Raw genomic sequence first — 21,084 nt, forward strand, 5'->3', positions numbered from 1 at the left:
TTGGAGTCAAATAATGAAGACAAGAACGGCAGTTGAAGAAATAAGTTTGCATTTATTGGACAACCCAAACATTGGCAAACTCACACACAGTGTAACAATGGAGGATATCATGAGGTGAAAAATATGTAAAGAGTCTTTGTTGTTTCTATGAGTCATCGTGTTAGAACGAAGCGCTTCAAATATATATTTATACATATTTATACATTCATTTCCGACTGTACATGTAAGCCTCGTGCCTTCCTTGAAACTGCGCAATCAGCATTTCTCCTCAATAGATGACGACATGTTGGAGCCACAAAACCACAAAAGTGAGTTGAAATGGATGGAGAAAAGGTTTCCTTTTTTAATTAATTATATTGGAACGTTATCAGAATTTACCAAGGGTTGTAAACTCATCTCTACACAATGCAGCCGATTTGTTAATCTTTCAGGAAATAACATTTTAAGGGTACGTCACAGGCAAGGTGTTGAGAGATGAATAGAAATGCATTACAACTTTGCTAGTCTGTCACATGACTTGCATGGATACAAACTTCTTTGGACAGTGAAATAAAACTAAAAACTAGAGGAGCATCTGAAAGTAGAATGTGAATCCACCTTACATTTTCTCAGTGACAATTTTCCTTAGAAATCCAAACTAATTACCAATGAGTGGCTCCAATACGCCGTTGAATAAACGACAACCACGAATGACCAACGGGGAAATAAAAGGAGATTACAGTATTCAGGATCAATGCTGCATAGTTTCAACAATGGGAGTATAAAACAACATTCCCCTGTGACATTACAGAGTATAACCGCTTCTGGAAAAGCTTCTAAACACACATTATGATACGTTCAAACAACAAATGTAGCTGAATGAAAAAGTCACAAAGACAAAAACCCAGACATTTTGCAACAAAACCAATAAATAACTACTCAGATTTGGACATGCTGACAGGGGAAAACATACATTATTATTCCTTCAAACTGAAGCTGAAGAGGTTGCACTGCAATCTGAACAGAGTTGCCAAATAAAATCCACACATGCCATTAAGAACACTTAAATGAGAATCGCTGCACGTTTTTTTTTTTTTTTATTTTGTTGGTGGTGATCTACAAAATAAGGCAATCAGTAGCAGCAAAAACAATGAGGATCTAATGCTTCGGTAAAAACGTCTGTCAGAGAAACGGCTATGATTACACATACTCAAGCACATTTATTGTACTTGGGATGATGTAACAGGTGCACCGGTTAAAAGTGGCTTTCCATCTTCTTAGTGTGCGCATACATCATAGACTAAACAGGCAGAAAGCCACTCAATGATGTGTAACACCTCGTCTTGGTCAGGGTTTCTGGTGCCTGTGCCACCTTACAGTACAATGGGATTCAACAGGATACTAGTTCATCACAGGGGACACAACACACAACTCCAATTGGTCAGACAAACAGTGAAACAGTAAAATCAAAGGTAATAGGATAGTGAACCTCACTGTATTTGATATCAGGTTTTCAAGCTGAGAGGCAGATTTTTCTGGAGGACCACATTAACATTTCACACTTGCTTGAACTTAATTGGTCTTTTTGGAGGGATGGAAGGGAATAAAATAAACAGGGGAACAATTGCTGCTTCCAGTCACTTTAATGTATATCGAGGTGATGTCAGTTAATTAGTCATGATTAAAACACCATCACCTCTTTCCCAAAAACTGCACAGCGTGACATTAAAAGAGGTGTCATTAGACCGTTATTGCATTTAAGCAGAAAGATTAGTGTCTTCCCAATCTACAGAGGAAACAGGAAGTAATCTGCAGCTCATGCTAGCATTAAAGAAAGGATTTTAGAGAATCTGTCGTGTTGCTTTAATATGAGGCTGGTCTGTTGTTCCTGTTTTCCTCCCCAGAGGTAGGAAAACATCTGTGTAATTGTTTAACAACTGATTTTGGATATAATCGTGTACAAAATATGAAAATAATCAACAAAATGACAATGAAAGTTTTCAATAAGATCATGGTCCTTGATTTTCCTCCAAATAGCCTGTAAAAAGTGGAATGGAGCGACCGCAAGAACCCTAAAATATATTAATTCTTATTCAAACTCATTATTAACCTTATCTCACGTGTTAGCTCTAAAATGTGCAGGTTTTTCACACCAGGTGCATTTAGTGTTTTGTTAGAAAAGTGCAACAACCATTAGTGAGATTTAACAATGACCTGAAGTCAAACTGATGATCAGAAATGATTCCTTACTCGTACCAAATGTAATTCGACACTGGTGACTTAGGAAGACTCAGAGGGTTGTGTTTACAATGTACGATTAAATACTATCAGTCTTGGGGAATTGTTGACTTGCGTAAAAATCGGATTTGTTGTCAGATTCAGCTGACTTCTGTTGGTCGTTTGCCAAGGAGTGAAACAAAATAAAAGCTCATTCTTAAATTAACACCATCTAAAAGCCTCTTTTTTTTTTTCAGTGAACGTCACAAGACACGAGTCTGTCCTCAACAGAAAGAAGAAAAACTCCTGAAGTCTTGAAGGAGTCGCCCGATGCTGAGCATGCTCTCATGTTTACACCAAGCACACAAACATCCAGGCGAACCATATTTACAGCAGCTGAGCATCCGTGGATCAACTTGGAGATGAAAAACCAAACCGTGCTGAGGTACAGGAAGACCCATTGGAGGTTTGGACTTCTAACAGCACAGGTTGGTTCCCTCATCTTCACCTGTTAGCTTGACAGGAAGTGAGAGCAGCATTGAAAACGGGAAAATGGTCAGAGGAGACGTTCAGGTACCAGAGTCATCGGGTGCTCTACCTGCCATTGCTCAGTGTATGGCTTAGAGTCACAGAATCAGCAGGTTCGTCTGTGTGTGTGTATGTTTGTGTGTGTGCGTGCGCCTCTCAACCCGTTACCAAGACAACAGGGCTTAAAGTTCTTCGTAGTCTCCGTCGTCTCTTTTGACTGATGCCGCTCCTCCACCCAGGAAGTCCTCCAGCTCGTCCATCTCCGTTTTCTTGGTCCGGGTTTTCTTCTTCTTCTTCTCCTTGTCGTCTGCTGCTGTAGTCTCTTCTTTTTCCTTCTTCTTGTGCTTGTGTTTCTTTTTGCTCTTGTCTTCCTCCTAAAGGCAAAAGGAGTGTGGCGTTAGTCCATGTTACACACGTCACTTCTCACTCTGTGTGATGAAGATGGCTTTACCTCTTTGCTCTTCTTCTTCTTTTTCTTTTTGTCTTTGGAGTGTTTGCTCTCTTTTTCTGCTATAGAATAGTGGACAGCAGTACATTATGAGGAGCTACAGGTCATCCTTATTATATATCCTTATTATATCCTTAACACTACTGAGTCAACTCTGTTTAAAACATCACAAATGATCAGCTACAGCAGCAATACTCAACTGGTGGGGGGGACCCAAAAGTGGGTCGTAGACAGTTGGTCAAAAATAAATAAATACTTAATGTCTCTCAAGTTGGACTTTAATTTTGAAATAAACTTTGATTTTGACAGGCATGCTGACAAATGCATGTTGCACAGAAATATATATAGATTTATGTTTTTAAAAAAAAATTGTATATGTGCGTTTTCAACGGCTATTTTTGAAAAACTAAATTTGGTTGGTTGAAATCTAAAAAAAAAAAAAGCGGGTCACGATTTAACGATCGTTGCAAATTATGGGTCCCAGGGTGAGCCCAGTTGAGAACCCCAGCGCTACAGGGTTAGATCACATACGCATATAAACATTACATTGTATAAAACTGACTAAGACCGATTCGGAAATTGACTGATTTAGAATGTGACAATTGTTTGTACAAATTACAAACCAACATTTCAAACCCTGGCCACCAGGAAAACAATCAAATAAATCAATGTTTGGTTACTTGCCTTCCTGATCATCACTGCTGTCCTTGGCCACAGGAGGATCCTCTCGGATTCCCAGTCCAAACAGGTCAGTGTCATCCTTAGGTTTGAAGGAGATCACAGTGGGCTTCAGTGGTCCAGGCACCTTAGCCAACTGCACCTCCTCGTCAGAGAGGTCAGACAGCAGCTCGTCCCGTAGAGGGAACGCATCCTGCGTTAAACCACCAAGACAAATGTAAGAAAAGCAGCAGACGGTGCAAAAATCACACACAAGTGCATCATTACCTTTGTTATTTTTGGTGTGTCGGACGCTTCAGAGTCAAAGTCGGGGTCATCCATGACAAAGGAGAGCATCTGCTGGGCCATAGGACCCTCAAGGTCTGAGTCTGAGTCCTCAGCCTTTGGTGTGCTTCCTTTCTTTTTGCTCTGGTGTCGGACGTGTTGCTCTGACGTTGGGGTTAGAGTGAGTGAGATGGGAGTGGAGGTCGAATTCTGGCAATCTGCAGAGATCGACATCTTCGGCTTGGTGATGTGGAGTGTAGGCCTGAAAAACATCATCATGGTAGCGATTTTAAATTAACATGTTAGCATTTATCAGTACATACATAGGAGGTAAACTGTCAAAAAAACACCATTAGAATTTGAATTGAATATACCTTTAAATATTAGGCACCTGTCAAAACAAGCATTGATTCATAAAAAAATCTATTTATTTTGATTCTCAAAGAAATTCTGGAAATAATTAGATGAGAAAAATTAAACTAGTCTTACTTCTCCTAAGAACTATTAAGCAGCCCAAAAAGTAACAATTTACTTGAAAAAATAAAAATAAAACACAAAATGTAAATACTGGTCAATAATGTAACAAGATAAGCCCAAAACGTAAAAACTTTATGCCCAAAAATGTTACAAGTTGTTATATTATGATGTAATCAATAATTTATGGATTAAAGAGCTTACTGCGTCAAGGTAGAAAGTAGTATCATACACAAATGCATATGTGTAAACATGATTGTGTGTATATACAGTAAATATATATATATATGGAAAACTGTGACATTTTTGCTTACTTTTTTTACGTTTTGGGGTCAACATCTTGTTACATTATTGACCAGCACATTTACATTACAGGTTTTATTAATTTCTTTTTAATAACAATTTGGGTTTTGTAAAATTTCGGGTCGTTGATTCAGGCTAATCCAACACATAAACCCTTTAATGGTAACAAGAATACAAGTAAATGAGATTTTACACCTAAATGCAAATTTACTACAACTGTATATCTGATACCTTTTTTTTTTTGCAACTTCAAGGAGAAAAAAATTAAAAGAAAAAAACATAAGAAACAATTTTATTGTCAACAATGGAAAAAAAAAAAAAGAACCGTCTCTGTCCATGAACCAGGCTTTAACATAAAAAAAAACTGATTTGTAAATGTGATTTTTAGGATTCTTCTGAAGGTGCTAAAAACTGCTCTAAAATAATAGATCACAATAAGTTAACTGCAACTACACTGAGTCGACTTACGTCTTCAGATCAGGATCACTGTCTGGGTCTTGGTAGTGAGTGACTGCAGGTACTGCTGGTGCAACCTCCTCCTCATCACTGGTCAGAGTGATGTCTTTACTGGGAGGCAGGGCCTTGGGCTGTGGCAGACTGGACTCTGTGTCTTCAAGGTCCAGCTCATCTTGAAATCCAGACACCATGGGGTTTCCTCGTTCCTCTCCATCGCTGCGATGGAAATAGAAAAACTCTGATCAACAACTCAGACATATCTGAACAACATCATAGAACGACAACAACAGACAGTTTGAGCTGAGCACAATACTGTGTCTGTAGTTTTGGATTGGTCTAGCAAAAAAAAAAATAAAATGAAATGGATGAAGCAGCAGCTGCAAAAGGGTTGACACGAGGCCTACCTGTCGCTGTCCGCGGCCAGGGCAGCTGCAGGCTGTCGTACTTTGCTCTTTGACGGTAGGCTGTCCTCCAGGAAACTCTTATCCAGCCTCTCGTCCGGCACAAAATCATCCACGCTTTGAACCTTTCCCGGACACACAGGTGCAGCAGGCTCCTCTGAGGAAAACATGGAGACGATCTGATCCAATGCACCCACACCAACTGTTCCTACATTTAAAAAAAGCCTGTGGCTCCTTCACGTCTAAATGTTTATAACTAAATGGCTGCAGAGCAGCAGAGAAATCACATGACGAGGTCAAGCCTCTTCATTTGATCCCATGAGAGGCGGCGCATTTCTCAGCTGCTCAGTCTCCGATCTTGTGACTGCTCAGCGCTTACTACAGACTCGCTCAACTAATCCGTTCAAAAGCTGACCTGGAAAACAAGGTTAACTAGTTCATCTCCAAGCAAGAAGAAAGAAAAAACAAAAAGAAAAGATATAGACAGGGTTCCCACACTTTTTCCACACAATGTTTTTTCAAAACTTTTCCAAAATATTTCACCAAATTTCCATTCTGAATCTTTAAGATCTATCCAAGACCATTAGAGAGCAAAAATGAGCGGGCCTTTCCAGAGTACTAGTAACGAACGTGCCATGGTTAGTAGCAAAAATGTGGCACAGGGAATGCAAGTTGTGTCCTCCATCACATATTTATCATATAGCATCGTACAATCACACAATTGCCTTTGACACCCATTTTGCAATACTTTTTAAATAATGATACATTAGCTATTGAATGTAACATTAAATAACAACTAAGTGCTACCATGTTTAATTATAAGATTATAAATTAAATTAGCAGACACTTTTATCCAAAGCATGTGTTAGGGTTAAAGGACTTGCTTAATGTCCCATAGTAATAGCGAAGGTTTTAAACATTAAAATAAAATAGGCTATATTTCCATAACTTTTCCAAAACAGTTAAATTACTCCTATATAAATATTTTAAAACAAATCAAATGCCTGCATTGCATTAGGTGGTGATGGAGTTACTGCATTGTGCAGGACACCAGAGTTCATCGTGTGTCATTGCAATTTAGTCTAGGATTTGATAAAAATATACTGATTCAAAGTATGTATTTTTAAATTAATGATTTATCATTATAATTTAATTATCATTCTTTATCACACACAATCTCAAACATTAGTATTCTATACTTTCACTTTCTCAAAAATCATTCCAGTTCAAATAAAATGCAGTCAAAATATATCTAATTCCAGGGTCTAGAGAGAAAATGTCACCAGAAAGATGCGATATAAAAATGGGGTCATGTCGCTACCCGAAAAAGGTTGGGAACCACTAATTTAATCATTAAATTCTGCTTTATGTCAATAGTTGGCAGCATGTAGCACAACATGTTAAAGTGGGGTGGGCCGCAGGACTTCTGTCTCAGGTTAAATTGTGTTGTGCTTAACGTAATCTCCTCATAATCAACAGATGTCATAAGAAACTGTTGAGTATAAATAAGGCCTGAGTGAATATCACATGTAGATTTGATTTCACAAGAGTTTCCACGGCTCACCTGCTGCTGCAGCAGAAGCCTCAGGCCCAGCAGAGGAGCCGAACCAGCGAGAGATGAAGCTGCGTTTCTGTGGAGCTGCTGCAGAAGACTGAAGGTGTTCTGGTGACTGAGCCGACATCGGCTTTACTTCAGCTGTGGGCGACGAGGCGGCGGCGACCACCGGCACTGAGGGAGGCGCAGGGGAGGAGACCTGGACTGAAGGCGACTGAGGCAGCGTTTGAGAAGGAATGGGGGGCTGTGGAGTGCTTGGACTGGAGCTGCCAGTGGAGGCTCCACTGGGTGGGACAATGGGAGACTGGGAGCCTGAGGAGGGACTCTGACCGTTGGCTGGACCAGGAGAGCTGAAGCCTTTACCGCGAGACTCCAGGTTATCCAGGAAACTATAACACAACAGGATTATTATAGACAGCAGTATTAATGACAGAGGCTGATCACACTGAGACTTCACAAACAATAAATAACTACAATATTTGCATTTTCTGAAGAAAATGCAAGTGAGGATGCAGATGCTGGCCCGCGTCGCACTGCATTAGCTTAGCATTAGCATAAATTTGTATTTGCATTAATATTAGCATTAGCTAGCATAAACATTAACTAGCAATAGCATTAACATTAACATAAGTGAGCATTAGTATCAGCTAGCATTAATACAAACCTAGAATTAACCTAGCAACAGCATTAACACTAATCTAGCATTATCATCAGCCTAGCATTAACATTAACCTAACGTTAGCATTAAGCTAGCCTTAGAAATAACCTAACATTAGTATTAGCTTAGCATTAGCACTAACCCAGCATTAGCAGAAAATTTGCAATAAGATTGAAAAAGGTTGAAAAAAGTCAGTTGAAAAATTGCTTTGGATGAAGGGCTTGAAATATTTAAAATAAATGAATGGGAAAGAAAAAATGCAATAAGTCAAAAGTTTAAAAGTTATTTATAAAAGCAATAGCATAAATTTCTGGAACTTTCAGAATTTTCAATAGCTTATTTGTCAAAATCGGACAAATGGTGTAGGAGTTAACGCAGAAGGAAGAAAAAATCTCCTGCATCCTCACTAATAATGGCAGCAGGACCAACTTAAAATGGATACTGCGATATGTTTCTGCTTATTTTCAGCATCTGTAAGGTTGACATATTTTTGACTCCAGAAAAGAAAACAATTGTGTCTTCACAGAAATAAAAAAATATCAAAATACTGGAAAATGCTTTAAGACGTTTAAAAAAATAAAGAAAAGCAGCCTAAAATTATTATTTAAAAAACATTTTGTTGATTATATTTTGCGTTACAATATTTGATTATAGGATATAATTTAGAAAAAAGGTTAAGATGTAAGACTTTACAGAGGTCCAGATGTGACGTGGGGGCTGGGTTTGGATTGGAATGTCAGTAGGACGGCACAAGATCCTTCTTTGTGAGCTTGTGCCATATCTGATAAAACAAGTCACAAACAGACCCTCTGTGGCTTTGATAATATGAACTTTGTTTCACACATGACAGTTGATCCTGTTTTCTGTGGTGCATGAAAGTACTGAGTGTAGTAAAATGTAAGGATGCAGAAACAAAATCAAAGTGAACTTTTCATGTATAGACCTTTAGATACAGCTCTAATTTCTGAACAATAATCCCTAACCCTGAGTTTTCTTTAAATTCTTCCTACAGTTCAGCATTTATAAGAAAAAAAGATCATGAAAAATTGAAATAAAAAATGTGATGCATTAAACCCAAAACTACCAAATACGAGCAAAACCAAACTCTACAATGAAGGACACGAACTCATTCATTACATTTCATAAACACGTGTAAAATACCACAGCTGCATGACTGGTGCCCAGCTTAAGTCTGCAGTGTGTTTACAGCCTGAGCAGTACGGAAGCCCAGATAGGACATCTTACATTTCATAATTTTGATCCTCCGTCTCCTGCTGCACACAAAGCTCCTCCAGCGTAGCATCCATGTCCAGCTGGTTGGTCTCCAGCTGCCTCAGGAGGGTCTCCCTCTACACACACACACACACACGAGGTTGGAAAACAAACCTGCTCACTGTATCGAAGCGCATCAAATGAATAGTGACAAAAAAAGCATTTGGCAAGCTAAATAAATAGTGAGGATTGAACAAATGAGACAATAACCTGCAGCTGAAGAAAGGGGATGTTGAAAAACCTGTGCAGGTACTTCAAACCAAAGCCATTCTTCATGGAGGACTCTGCGTAGTGGATGTAAGATGATCCCATCGGTCTGTTAACAACAAATTAATAAAACTTTTCAACTGCTCACACTGTAAAAAAAACATTACAACTCTTTCAAAAAGTGTTTGAATTTTATATTCAGTTTGGCTTTTCCTCCCATGGACAGAGTGTGAGGGATGGGGATTCCATCAGGTGTACCCCGATCTTTAACCAAAACAGCCTGAGAAAATATGTTGATGACTTTTTTTTTTTTATTTAGGAAATTTACTTTGATCTCCTGACATTTTTGGACTGTCAACTGGCAGTCTTCTTCAGAGGTGTCTGCTGATCATTTTGACGTGTCCTTAACTCATTCAGTGCCAGCCATTCTCAGATTTTCTACCCCCCTCAGTGTCAGCCGTTTTTGAGCATTTTGACAGATTTTGAAGACCCACAGAATATTTTCTACTATGACTATCTGAAATCTGAAATGAATGCAGATTCTGAAAGATTGAAGCCTCTACTTTCATCAAAAAAAAAAAAAAAAACATTTGTTTCTGCCTCGTTTCATTCTTTTGTAATCAGCCGTTGAATAGAGCAAGTTTTTTTTGCTTTAGTGACAACTCTAACATCTGAACATTGTTTCCTTATATAAAACAAATAAATAAAAAACACAAACCGGGCTTTTGTTGGCAAAATTATTATTATTTTGATATCTGGGTCAGAGTTGAATTGATTTCTTACTGTATTTTGGCGTTCCTCCAACTTTCTCTCCCGTCATTATGCACACACACAACTTCTTCTTCCTCCCGAACATACAGAGTGTCACTGCTTGTTTCGTTTTTTATGGTTTTATCTCACAATCGCCACATTATCCATGAATTCCACACATGCTCTGGTCGGAGTGTGCGCTGCTGGGAACGTCAGCTCTGTACGTAGCACCATTTTCTGTCTCGTAAATTCCTTTCCTCTCTTCCTCTTAGCTCCACTGAGCATGGATGATCTCTCATCTAAAGGTGCGCTGCTACCTCCTACGTGTCACCTATTATTTTGCCATTTGGCTCACAGGCTGGGGGTATTTTGTACCCACCTCCTCCCGACACGCAAGGATGACCTGTATGGCCCGGTTAGTTGATGGTTTTATCTCACGATCACAACATTATCAATAATCCACTCAGGTCCACACATGTTCTGTGTTAGTATGTAGAGCTGTGAGCTGCTGGATACGTCACAATATCACTCTGTAGCGCCATAATCTCCCTTCTTTTCCTGCTTTGCTGGGTAGCATCAGTAGCTAATCTCTCATCTAAAGGTGCACTGCTGCCATCTTCAAAACACATTTGGTCACTACAACACCCCACAGCTTAGATATTGATGAGGGACCTCCGCCAGGGTGTTTTCTCGTAATCCCCGTGAAAAAATGCAAATGAGGAGTTATCTCGTCAATGGCACTGAGTGAGTTAATGTCAGCGTAATAATTTTCAAGTTCCTTTTGTCTTCTTCTTGAATAATATGTTTAGTAAGGGTGCAATGATTAGTCGACATTGTCGACAAAAATCGATAACAGAATTAGTCAGACAAATGCTATTCAATGTCATTTGTGTTTGTAAGGAACCTGTTTACACTTTAAATTGGGAATTGCTTTTTGATAGTTACCGAGATAAATATCAGAAATTATCGGGATACATTTTTTAGTCTATATCACCTATTCCTAGTCTGGGAGTATTTCATCCTTGACACAATAATAAAAAAAAGCTTCCCTGCCCCAAGCAAAAAATAAAAGACTGTAGCAACATAGAGCAAATAATTGCACGATTGATCATCCGATGAGTCGATTAATCGTTTCAATAACCGATGACTCGTCGACTATTAAAACAGTCGTTAGTGGCAGGCAGAATGTTAAGATTTCATCTATTCAGGAGATCAAAGTAAATTTCCTGAAAAAAAGTTGGGAGACAAAGGAATTTGCTGGAATAGTTAGCATAAGATAAGCAGGTAGAAAAGACAAATTCTAAGACAATCGCTGACCTGTTCAGTCCGGCGATCAGGTCTCGTATGTCGTCGGGGAGGATGACCCGATGCTCGCCCATGTCTCTGTGGTTCCCCAGCACACACACCGGCACATGGGTGGGGACTTTGGGCAGCTCTCTCAGGATGTAGCTAAATGTCCTGAATTAAAAAGCAAAAATATTTCCTGCCAGCTGAGGACTTAAACATTGTAACTGACATTTTTTCACCCAAATACAATCTGTACTGCTCGGTTGAGTGGTAGTTTAGAACTAATCTTTTTCCTAATTACATGATGATATAGCTCAGAATCAATGAAAATATGACATCTTCACAATCATGTAAAACCACATTAGCAAAGACGTAAATAGATGCTCTACACTAGTAGTTCCTAATCTTTTTTGTCCCATGTACCCCTTTCATATCATAAGTACCCTCTCCATAATTACTTATGATTTTTCTCTCCTAAACCCCTTACTGTATCTCAAACACTGGTTCCCTTAAGTTTAATTTCTACAAATTCAAAACAATGACTGGAATTGGAATTATTATTGTTTTTAAACACAAATGCAACTTTTATGTGATTACTTCAATGGTAAGTTATTAGTGTCTCCTATATAAAATATAGCTAATTATTGTCTAGTATTGTCAGAAGTGTGATAAATTGGATTCTATGGCATAAAATAATCCTGTTTCAATAAATTACAATAAAGTATAGTATTTAATAGAGCAATAGTAACTGTTAGTTTGTGGTGAATTTGCCCAAAAAAAAAAAAAAAAACAGCCGAAAAAGGAACAAGAAGCATTTCCTGATTATTTTTAAATTAAGTGTTACATTTTTCTGAGTACCCCCTGCAATGTGCTCTTGTACCCTAGGGGTACACATACCCCTGTTTGGGAACCACTGATATACACTTAATGGAATAGTCAGACACTGAAAACCATTTCTCCTACATTCTTAAAACCACAAATCAGCCACATCATATAAAGCAGGGATCAGCAACACTCTAACAGCAGGGTCCACAACAATGTGATCGTATCCGCAACATGACCAACATTTATGTCAGCATTCGAATAATGATTGATATGAACAGTAATACAAGGGGAGTCGGGGGTAGTCTTTTTTTTTATCTTTATCTGTGGTTTTGTTGTTTTTTCAGTTTTTAGTCATTTTGTGCATTTTTGGAGTCATTATGTGTGTTATCGTTATGTTTTGTGTTCTTGTTGTAATTTTGTTTAAGTGGTTGTTGTGTCTGTATTTGTTGTCATTTTGTGTTTTATGAGTCATTTTGTGTATTTTAGGCATTCTTCATTGTGTTTTTGTGTACCTTGTGCATTTTGCTGTGTTGTGGGAGTAATTTTGTGTATTATGTTGGGCTTTATATTCCTTCCAACTTCTTGAAAAACAATGTTTAGCGATTTGTTTTGGGGGCCGCACAAAATTAGATCAACACATGTGGCCCTCCAGCTGCCAGTTGCCTATGTCTGATATAAAGGAAAGTCAACGCCTCAGCTCTATCTTTCAGTTCCCTTTGGATGCTCAAATAGAAACACCTTGAAGATATTTTGGGAATCTTTCTTTTGAAGCTGAACAAACCACATTAGTAGAAGCTCTGAGTTACACACACACACACACACACACACACACATCACGTGTGTGTGTATCCAGCACGGGGAGGAGAGTCCTACCACTGCTTGGTGATGTCAAACATCATGATGACGCCGTTACAGTTCTTGTACACATCCAGAAACTCAGCATCCAAAGCCACCTCATCTGACTGCCAAACACACACACAAACAAACACACACACACACCTTTGTTAAGTCTACAGAGCAGACTTTTTTCTTTCCCTGACCACATGGCAGACATGTGATAATCACCTCTTGGGGCTCATTCTCCAGTTTCAAGTTGTCGCCACGTCTTTTGCCTTTGCCTGTTAAAGGAGTGAATCACACACACGTTAACGACACAATGAACGGTTTGATTTGTGGCTTTAGTGTGGGTCAGTAAAGCACAAAGGGCATGAACACTGCTTTCCTTATGGAACAGCATAATGCAATGTGGCATTAGCAGGTAAGCTTTCATGGTTCTTCTGTGTTTTTTGGGAGGGGGCGTGTCTTCAGTTTGGAAACGCAGGCAGCTGTACAAATATGAAATTAATCTGCATTTACTTTGAGGAAATAATTGTAGTCTGTTAACTAAAACAAATTAGGTGAGATGTTCACTGTGACTGTGTGACAGATATTCTGCAATGAGAAGTGACCATCGTTAAATATGGCCTCTTCCATTTATCTTTTGTCCCAAAACAAATGAGGCTACATTCCCATAGATGTATAATTTTCCCCAAAACAAAAATGTTTTCTACACAAACGATTAAAATGGTCACATGAGGAGGTCCAAATTGACCAAACACTGTAGTGTCTCCTTAAATCCTGCATGTGGCACTGTGATGCTAAGCAATGCACAGAAACATATGATAAGGTTTGAGCTTTTACAGTGTGCTATAATCCATCAGCAAACTGTCAGATGTGTTGCCAGATAGGGAACTTTACCTCCTTTAGGAGAGTACATAAATACAAATGATTCAGGTCAAATTAATTTATTCAATTATCCTCTTTGCCTGATTTCCAGGGTGGCCTGGGCTAATGCAAGCCAGAGCACATCCTGGTCAGTCTATCACAGTGTCAATACGTAGAGCAAACACATTCACTCCGATAAGCAACTCAAAAACTCCAATCAACTGATGACCAAATGTCCTCTATCGTAGGACAAATATTGTAACAACATCTGAAGCTGAAGTGTTTTTGGTCTGTGGGATTAGACTACCATCCCAGTTTCCAAATCAAAGACCAGAAGTGGCAACTGTAAATTCTATGTGCTGCCAAGTAACCTATTAATCAAAGGGCTTAATATTTGTCTGTTTGGAGCATATTTGGACAGTTTTGGTAATTTGGGAGTTGTACCTGGCAACACCAGACACGAAAAGACATTTTTTCCACATTCATGGAACCCTAAAAGGACAAATCAGAAAAGACCAAAAGAAAAAATCATAATGTGTTGAGGAAAGTCAATAAGTGAGTTAATCTTTTTTAAAGTGGAGCTTCATCTTAAAGCTGCAGTTTGTAGAATCATCTCTACGCTCTGTTTTGAAAACCGCAACTGAAATTTAGCCTCCCTTACTGGCCAACTCTTAGTGACTTTTTTCTCAATAGAGACTAGTGACAAATGTATGGACTGTGTTGTGTTATTGGAACTTTTTATGATGTTTTAGAGACTATGACATGAATGTATGCATCACTGTAGTTACTGCCCTGAGCAGCGGCTGATGCCGTCAGCCCCTCCCCGCCAAAGAGCACACAAATGAATTCACCTTGAATAAGCGTCTTAGGTTTACATGCCATTTATCCAGTCTGTTCTCACTCTCCCTCTGACACCAGCATGTGTGTGGGGGGTAGACCCTGTCAAGTCACGGGGATCCGCGAGAACGCAAAGCCGTTCCTCCCGAGTACGTTTGTGGTTTTAAACTGTTGCTTCTCCCCCTCAGTCTGCCTGTTTCTGCTTGTTTAGCTATGTAATCTCTGGATCTAACGTCGCGATGGAGACTTCTGCTCGAACTTACACCATTACACGTTTACTATCAATGGTACGTGAACGCACCCGACTTCAGTCGAGCAGCCAATATAAATGCCCAAAACAGCTCAGGGAGCACACATGTTAGTAGAAAGATCTCTGATTGGCTTACATCCAGCGTCACGCTCCTATATTTCTGAATGTCATTTACAGGGCCAGGAGAAGGAGAAAAGATTCAGTGTCCACTCAGAGCACTTTGGAATACAATATGCCTAAAGAAGATTATGAATTTTTGACCAAATGATCCCGAAATACAAAAAAATTTTACATACTGCAGCTTTAAGATATGTTTGTTTGTTCAAAAGCAGATTTATCTATTTATTTTTTTCCAGCTGGTTGCATAAAATGAAGCATCTCATTGTGTTTACATTAGTTAAGCTGCAGACGTCTCCAAAATGAAGATATATACCCGCCCTCCAGCTACAGCGGCACTAATCCAAACTATTCCTTTAAGTCAGGAGCAGAGGATCAGGATCAGCAGCCTTTCTCTAGGACGCAGCCACACACACATGCACACAAACACACCCTCGGGTTATATGCATTCACAAAGGAAGGGCAAACCCACGGCAAACAAGCGTGTTAAGTTTCTACGCACTATAGTGGCGCTCACCTCCACCTTCAGGGAGGGCGTATTTTAGGCCTGAGATGATTGCAGGAAAGGTGCGAAAAGTAAACAAACATCACATCAACAACAACAACGACAAACAACAACAGAATAAACATGGACTGATGAGCTGGAGAGTGGAAGACAAACTCATTTACAGAGGGCGTGTGAACATGTGTCAACACTTACCTTTGTCCACCACGTCCCACACCTCCACCTTCACCACGTCATCAGTTGCTGTCACCAACACACAGTGGATTTCATATTCAATACATCTGAATAAACGTTGTGCACAATCTCTAAAAATGAATACAACAACTAAAAAACACAAAGCTGTCCACTTTGGTTCCAGGTTACAAACAAATACACATCTAGACTAAAACTAAATAAAATAAATCTACACTAGCTGAACCTTTAACTACATGTTTTACCTTGATATGGAGCCACTGGAATGATTCATGAGCCACAAAAATAAACAGTCAAATACTCACAGCAGCAGCAGCATCAGCGAGGTGCTTTATTTACGTACTAAGACGTGTTGGAGAGGCCTGAGGTGACTTACTTTTATAATTCCAGTGGATGCTGGTGGCTTGGATCTCCTGTGTGGGAATGTAATCTTCCACAAACTTCTTGCCCTGCAGTCGATGCCAGAGAGTGCTTTTCCCAGTGTTACGGTCACCACGGATCACTATTTTCACTGGAGGAGGGAAAAAGAAAAAATATGCTATCAGATATGAACAAGCAATTAGCATTTGCTGAGTCAGCATTTTCTTTTTAAACAGTCTCTCTCTGCATTTTATGTATATACTTTTTTAGGCCTCCTTATTTGGTTACACGCAATCCACTTCTCATGGCGATTGATGGGCAGCATTAGTGTTTTAAAGCTCTGTGACTGGTGACCAGTCTGAGGTGTATAGTGCATTCCAACAGAAAGTGGGCACATTCTCTGCATTTTATAACCCACGCAGACATTATTTAATTCTGTTCAGGATTCAAATCAAACCTTTACACTTAATTTACCAACTATTGAGTTTTTTTTTACCACATAAAACAACTTCAGAAACAATAATTTGATCATCATCACTAGTGGAAACAGGAATGTTGTGTTCCATACTGATCTAAGAAAAGAAGCAGCGTGATGTTGAAACTTGCTGAGGCAGTATATATAGTATAAATATTTGTTTAGTTATAAAGTGGTTGTTTTAAATATGTCGACAGACGCAGACTGTTTTAAAGGCAAAGCATGAAATTTGTGAAATTTGTCGACAGGACCCATTACGAGTCATGACCCGAGATTAAGCAAAAACTTTTCCATTTTCGATTTCAGAATTTACTCATTTCCGCACCATTTTGTGTCTGGTTCAATGTCTTTCCATAATTAAATGTCAATTACTGGATATCGAACTTATCGAAATTGCGCCAAACACTCATAATACAGTTGACTGAGTAAGCTTTTCTGATTAGTTTGACATTTGTACGCAGTAGAAGTGCAATGAAAGCACAAGCTGAAATTAAGTGAGATTACTTAAATATAGATATGACATGTGACTTGCTATACATTAGGCCACACATTTTATGTAAAGAAATATTGTAGAGATGTGTGATACATTTACTGTCCTAAAACATGCATTTCAGGGTATATTCCACATCATATTGCAGTTTCTGCTTCTTTTTTAAAAAAAAGAAAAACCCCTAAAAATAAATAATAATATTGCTATTTCTGTTTCAGGAAGTGAATTCCTTCATTTTCCTTCGCTCAGAGAAAATAGGAGGCCTCACATATACATTTATTATCCAATAATTTACTATATTGATGTCACAATTAATTCTGGGAACTAACTGTAAAATCAAATGTAGTAAATTTGCATGATAAACTTTTTTATTTTAATTTACGAGTAGATAATGAAAAACATTTTTCTCTGAGGAAAACTAAGCATCACATAATTACTAGGGATGTCCCGATACAACTTTTTCATTTCTGATACGATACCAATATTGCAGCCTTGAGTATTAGCCGATACCGCTCTGATCCGATATCAGCACGAGTCAAACATACTTTTATTACTTATTTTGTAGTGTTGAATGTTAGAAAAGGCTTGATCAAGTGATGTTACTCAAACAGAAAATAGTCAGCAACAGTAGGGATGACAAAAAACTGACCCATTTATTATTAACCAATTGATTACATGAATTTTAACCTTCTACATAATATCTACGATATTCTACAATTGAATAAGTATAATATCATATATATCGGAGATTTTAGATGCAGTCTGATAAAATCCGATATTCGTTTTCTGGCTGATATCGGACCGATATCAATATTGGATCGGGACACCCCTAATAATTACAACCTTCTTATTTTATAAGTGAGAATCAATGATATCAATAAATCTCCTTCATTTAAAAGCTTAGGACTGTTTTACCATGAACCACTGACACTAGCTTTTTGGGTCCTGACTCGAGTAAAAACCAAAAAAAAAAATCACATGGTTTTATTGTGATTTACATGGTAAAACAGAACAGATTATTTAGAGCAGATATTATTAGAACTTGGATGACGTACTGTTATACTGCACCCCTTTGGCGAATCGCCGCTGCAGACTTTGGTTCATCGACTGCAGCCCAGCTGGGATGTTCTTGTCCCTGATTTGGCCCGGCTCGGAGCCCACCAGCTTCTTCAGTGCGGAGAACATCCTGGCAAGGCTTCCCAGGCACCGACGGTGTCACAAACTGGGTGGGGGGGGTGCGCGACGACTGAAGAGAAGAACTAGAGTGTGTTCTGAATAGGAGCGGTGTTAGTAATCCATGACTGAAGGAGAACGCCTTTATATAACGCCTCTGCTGCAGTTTATTTAATCCAGAGATGATGGTCCCCGTGTTGGAGGGAGTTACTACACCGTTTCAAACATCATCTGTTAGAAAAAAAAAAAAGGGCAAAGAGACAAGTTTGAGATTAAAAGACATATTTTAACACCAAATATCCAGAGTGTAGAATTCAAGGCCTGTATTAAATACTCTGATGATCTGCAATCGTCCCGTTCATAAAACACATAATCTGTTAATTAGCTAATTAGTTTGGCGAGCTAACACAGAGTTTATTAGCGGATATTTCAAAGAATTCCCTCAGCATCCTAAACAATTTGTGTTATGTAACAAAAAGAAAACATGAGATAGTGTCGGTATTAAGCTCATTATTTATTCCAGACAGGAAGTCACACCCTCCTTATTTGGAAGTTGCAACCTCATGAAGTAAGAAGTGAAAATGCTGTTTTAGCTTTTAACTGGAACATCTAGAGGTGCAAAACAATGGTTTTATGCTTTTTTTCAGTCGCACATTTCTTTGCACCTTATCTTCCATTTGCACATTTTATCTGTGTCGTCTTGCTCCTTTTACTGCGTGTGTATAATTACTGTTATGAGTGTTGTTTTTAATATGCCGCTCTTTGCCGTTGTGTATCTCTTCAGTGCATTATGGCTGGTCCTCAGAATGATTCTGCACAAAGAATAAAATCAGGGAAACCATAAAAAACACTATATGATTCACTTCCAGATTATTACCATCAATAGAGCAGAAGTTTGCAAATAACGGGTGGGGTCCCAAAAAGTGGGTCGTGGACATGTTTTTGGTGAATCAAGAGCATTTGCATTGACTTTTTCTTTTTTTTATAAAAAAAAAAAAAAAAAAAAAAAAAAAACAAGGAGATCCTGTTGTTTTATTTTTGAAGGATATTTATTTATGTAGCTCTGCTTACTTAATTATCTTTTTTTATAGTTTTCAACACAGTTTTGTCTAGGGGTGTCCCTATCCAATATCGGACATCGGTCCGATATTAGCCTGAAAATGAATATCGGAGAAAAAATTTCAGATGTCCCAATATTTCTTTCCCAATTAATTTTTCATTTATTTAATTCAATTGTAGAATACTGCAGATATTATGTTGAAAGTTAAAATATATGTAACCAATTCGTTAATAATAAATGGGTCAGTTTTTTCTCATACCTACTGTTGCTGACTATTGTTTTCTGTTTGAATAACATCACTTCATCAAGACTTTTCTAACATTCCACATTACTAAATAAGTATTTTTTTTTATCTTATTTTATTATTATTAAAGAAGAAGAAGAAGAAGAAGAAGAAGAAGAAGAAGAAGAAGAAGAAGAAGAAGAAGATAAAGAGAAGTATGTATGATTCATGCGGATATTGGATCAATATCAGCTGATACGCAAGGCCGCAATATCGGTATCATATCGGAAATGAAAAAGTTGTATCGGGACATCTCTAGTTTTTTAGTATGTAATTACTGATAATATTCACTTTTTTTTCTTCTTTGAATGAAACATTTTGACACATCTATGTGGGTTTCTGGAATAAACTTTATTACAATAATGAATTTTTTAACGGCAAATTTTCACAAAAACACATTCCACAGATACTTATGTGATGAAATGAGACGTTATAATACATGTATCATCATATGTACTAATCACAACATATTTTAGTGGAACCAGACTCATCATCACTACTGATTACATTCAGGTGTGAGTGAAACAGGGGGTTATTTACTCTCTATAAACCTCAGCATTAACAAGTGACTAAATGATTAAAAACAATAGTTTAATAATGATGACAGAATTTTTTTTTATGACTCATTTTGAACAACTTGTAGTTTTAACATTTTTAAAGCTAGGGTTTGGATAAACATCTCTTCTGGTAGTGATCCATTATTAACAGTGAGGATCACACTCAGTCTGACTGTATCAGTGACTATTATTAATGCAGCTTTAGGTGAGCTTTCATTTACCATTGCTCAGCTAGCTATAGCTTCTAAGGCTGCCCACTCATTTTAAAAATAATCTAAATTAAACCAAAAGGGTTGAAAATTCAAAAGTCACATGTTATATAGGAATAGTGAAGGTCATTTGATATGCTTCGGTGTGTTTTCCATCGTGACCCGAGCTAAACGGTAACGTTATCCGCGGGCTCTCCAGTTGCTAGCCGTCTTAGCTAACCATTCCCCCACACCGCGCCGTGACTTCACACCGGGGACGAGTCAGAGCAAGTGCGCCTGTGAGAGACGTAAGCCTCGGTACTCACCGTCAAGCACCAGAGGCAGCTGCTGCAGAAACATCTTCTCACCCACACATCTGTCAGATCTTCATCCCAACACAGCGCTAGCAGCGGCATTCCTCCGCTAAAGAAAGCAGCAGTGACGAAGATGACGTTAACACGCACAATATCCGTGAAGAAACCTTCAAACTAAAAGCGCATTTCTGTAGCTCACTGGTTCTCAACTGGTCTGGCATCAGGAGGAACCACTATCATTTTGGGTGCATGTACTAGCCATGTATTTGATTATTAT

General features: G+C 38.4%; 1 protein-coding gene across 4 annotated transcripts; it reads right to left on the bottom strand.

Annotated features, from left to right (window-relative positions):
• Window positions 1-32: 32 nt before the first annotated feature.
• Window positions 33-20,946, bottom strand: rabl6b (RAB, member RAS oncogene family-like 6b). Of its 4 annotated transcripts, none has more exons than XM_028457934.1 (17): window positions 20,820-20,946; window positions 18,288-18,636; window positions 16,284-16,418; window positions 15,911-15,958; window positions 15,728-15,757; window positions 13,368-13,420; window positions 13,176-13,264; window positions 11,508-11,648; window positions 9,444-9,549; window positions 9,207-9,310; window positions 7,313-7,692; window positions 5,752-5,905; window positions 5,360-5,563; window positions 4,118-4,376; window positions 3,857-4,043; window positions 3,176-3,231; window positions 33-3,098 (listed from the first exon to the last, which is right to left on the bottom strand). In XM_028457934.1, the coding sequence occupies exons 2-17, from the start codon at window positions 18,415-18,417 to the stop codon at window positions 2,907-2,909; spliced, it is 2,268 nt and encodes a 755-aa protein (XP_028313735.1). In that variant the 5' UTR covers window positions 18,418-18,636; window positions 20,820-20,946; the 3' UTR covers window positions 33-2,906. The 4 variants fall into 4 exon arrangements, with proteins under 4 accessions (XP_028313735.1, XP_028313734.1, XP_028313737.1 ...); XM_028457933.1 differs by having other exon boundaries at window positions 3,176-3,234; XM_028457936.1 differs by lacking the exon at window positions 15,728-15,757.
• Window positions 20,947-21,084: the final 138 nt, after the last annotated feature.

This window comes from Gouania willdenowi, chromosome 9, assembly GCF_900634775.1.
Source record: "Gouania willdenowi chromosome 9, fGouWil2.1, whole genome shotgun sequence".
Classification (NCBI taxonomy): Eukaryota; Metazoa; Chordata; class Actinopteri; order Blenniiformes; family Gobiesocidae; genus Gouania; species Gouania willdenowi.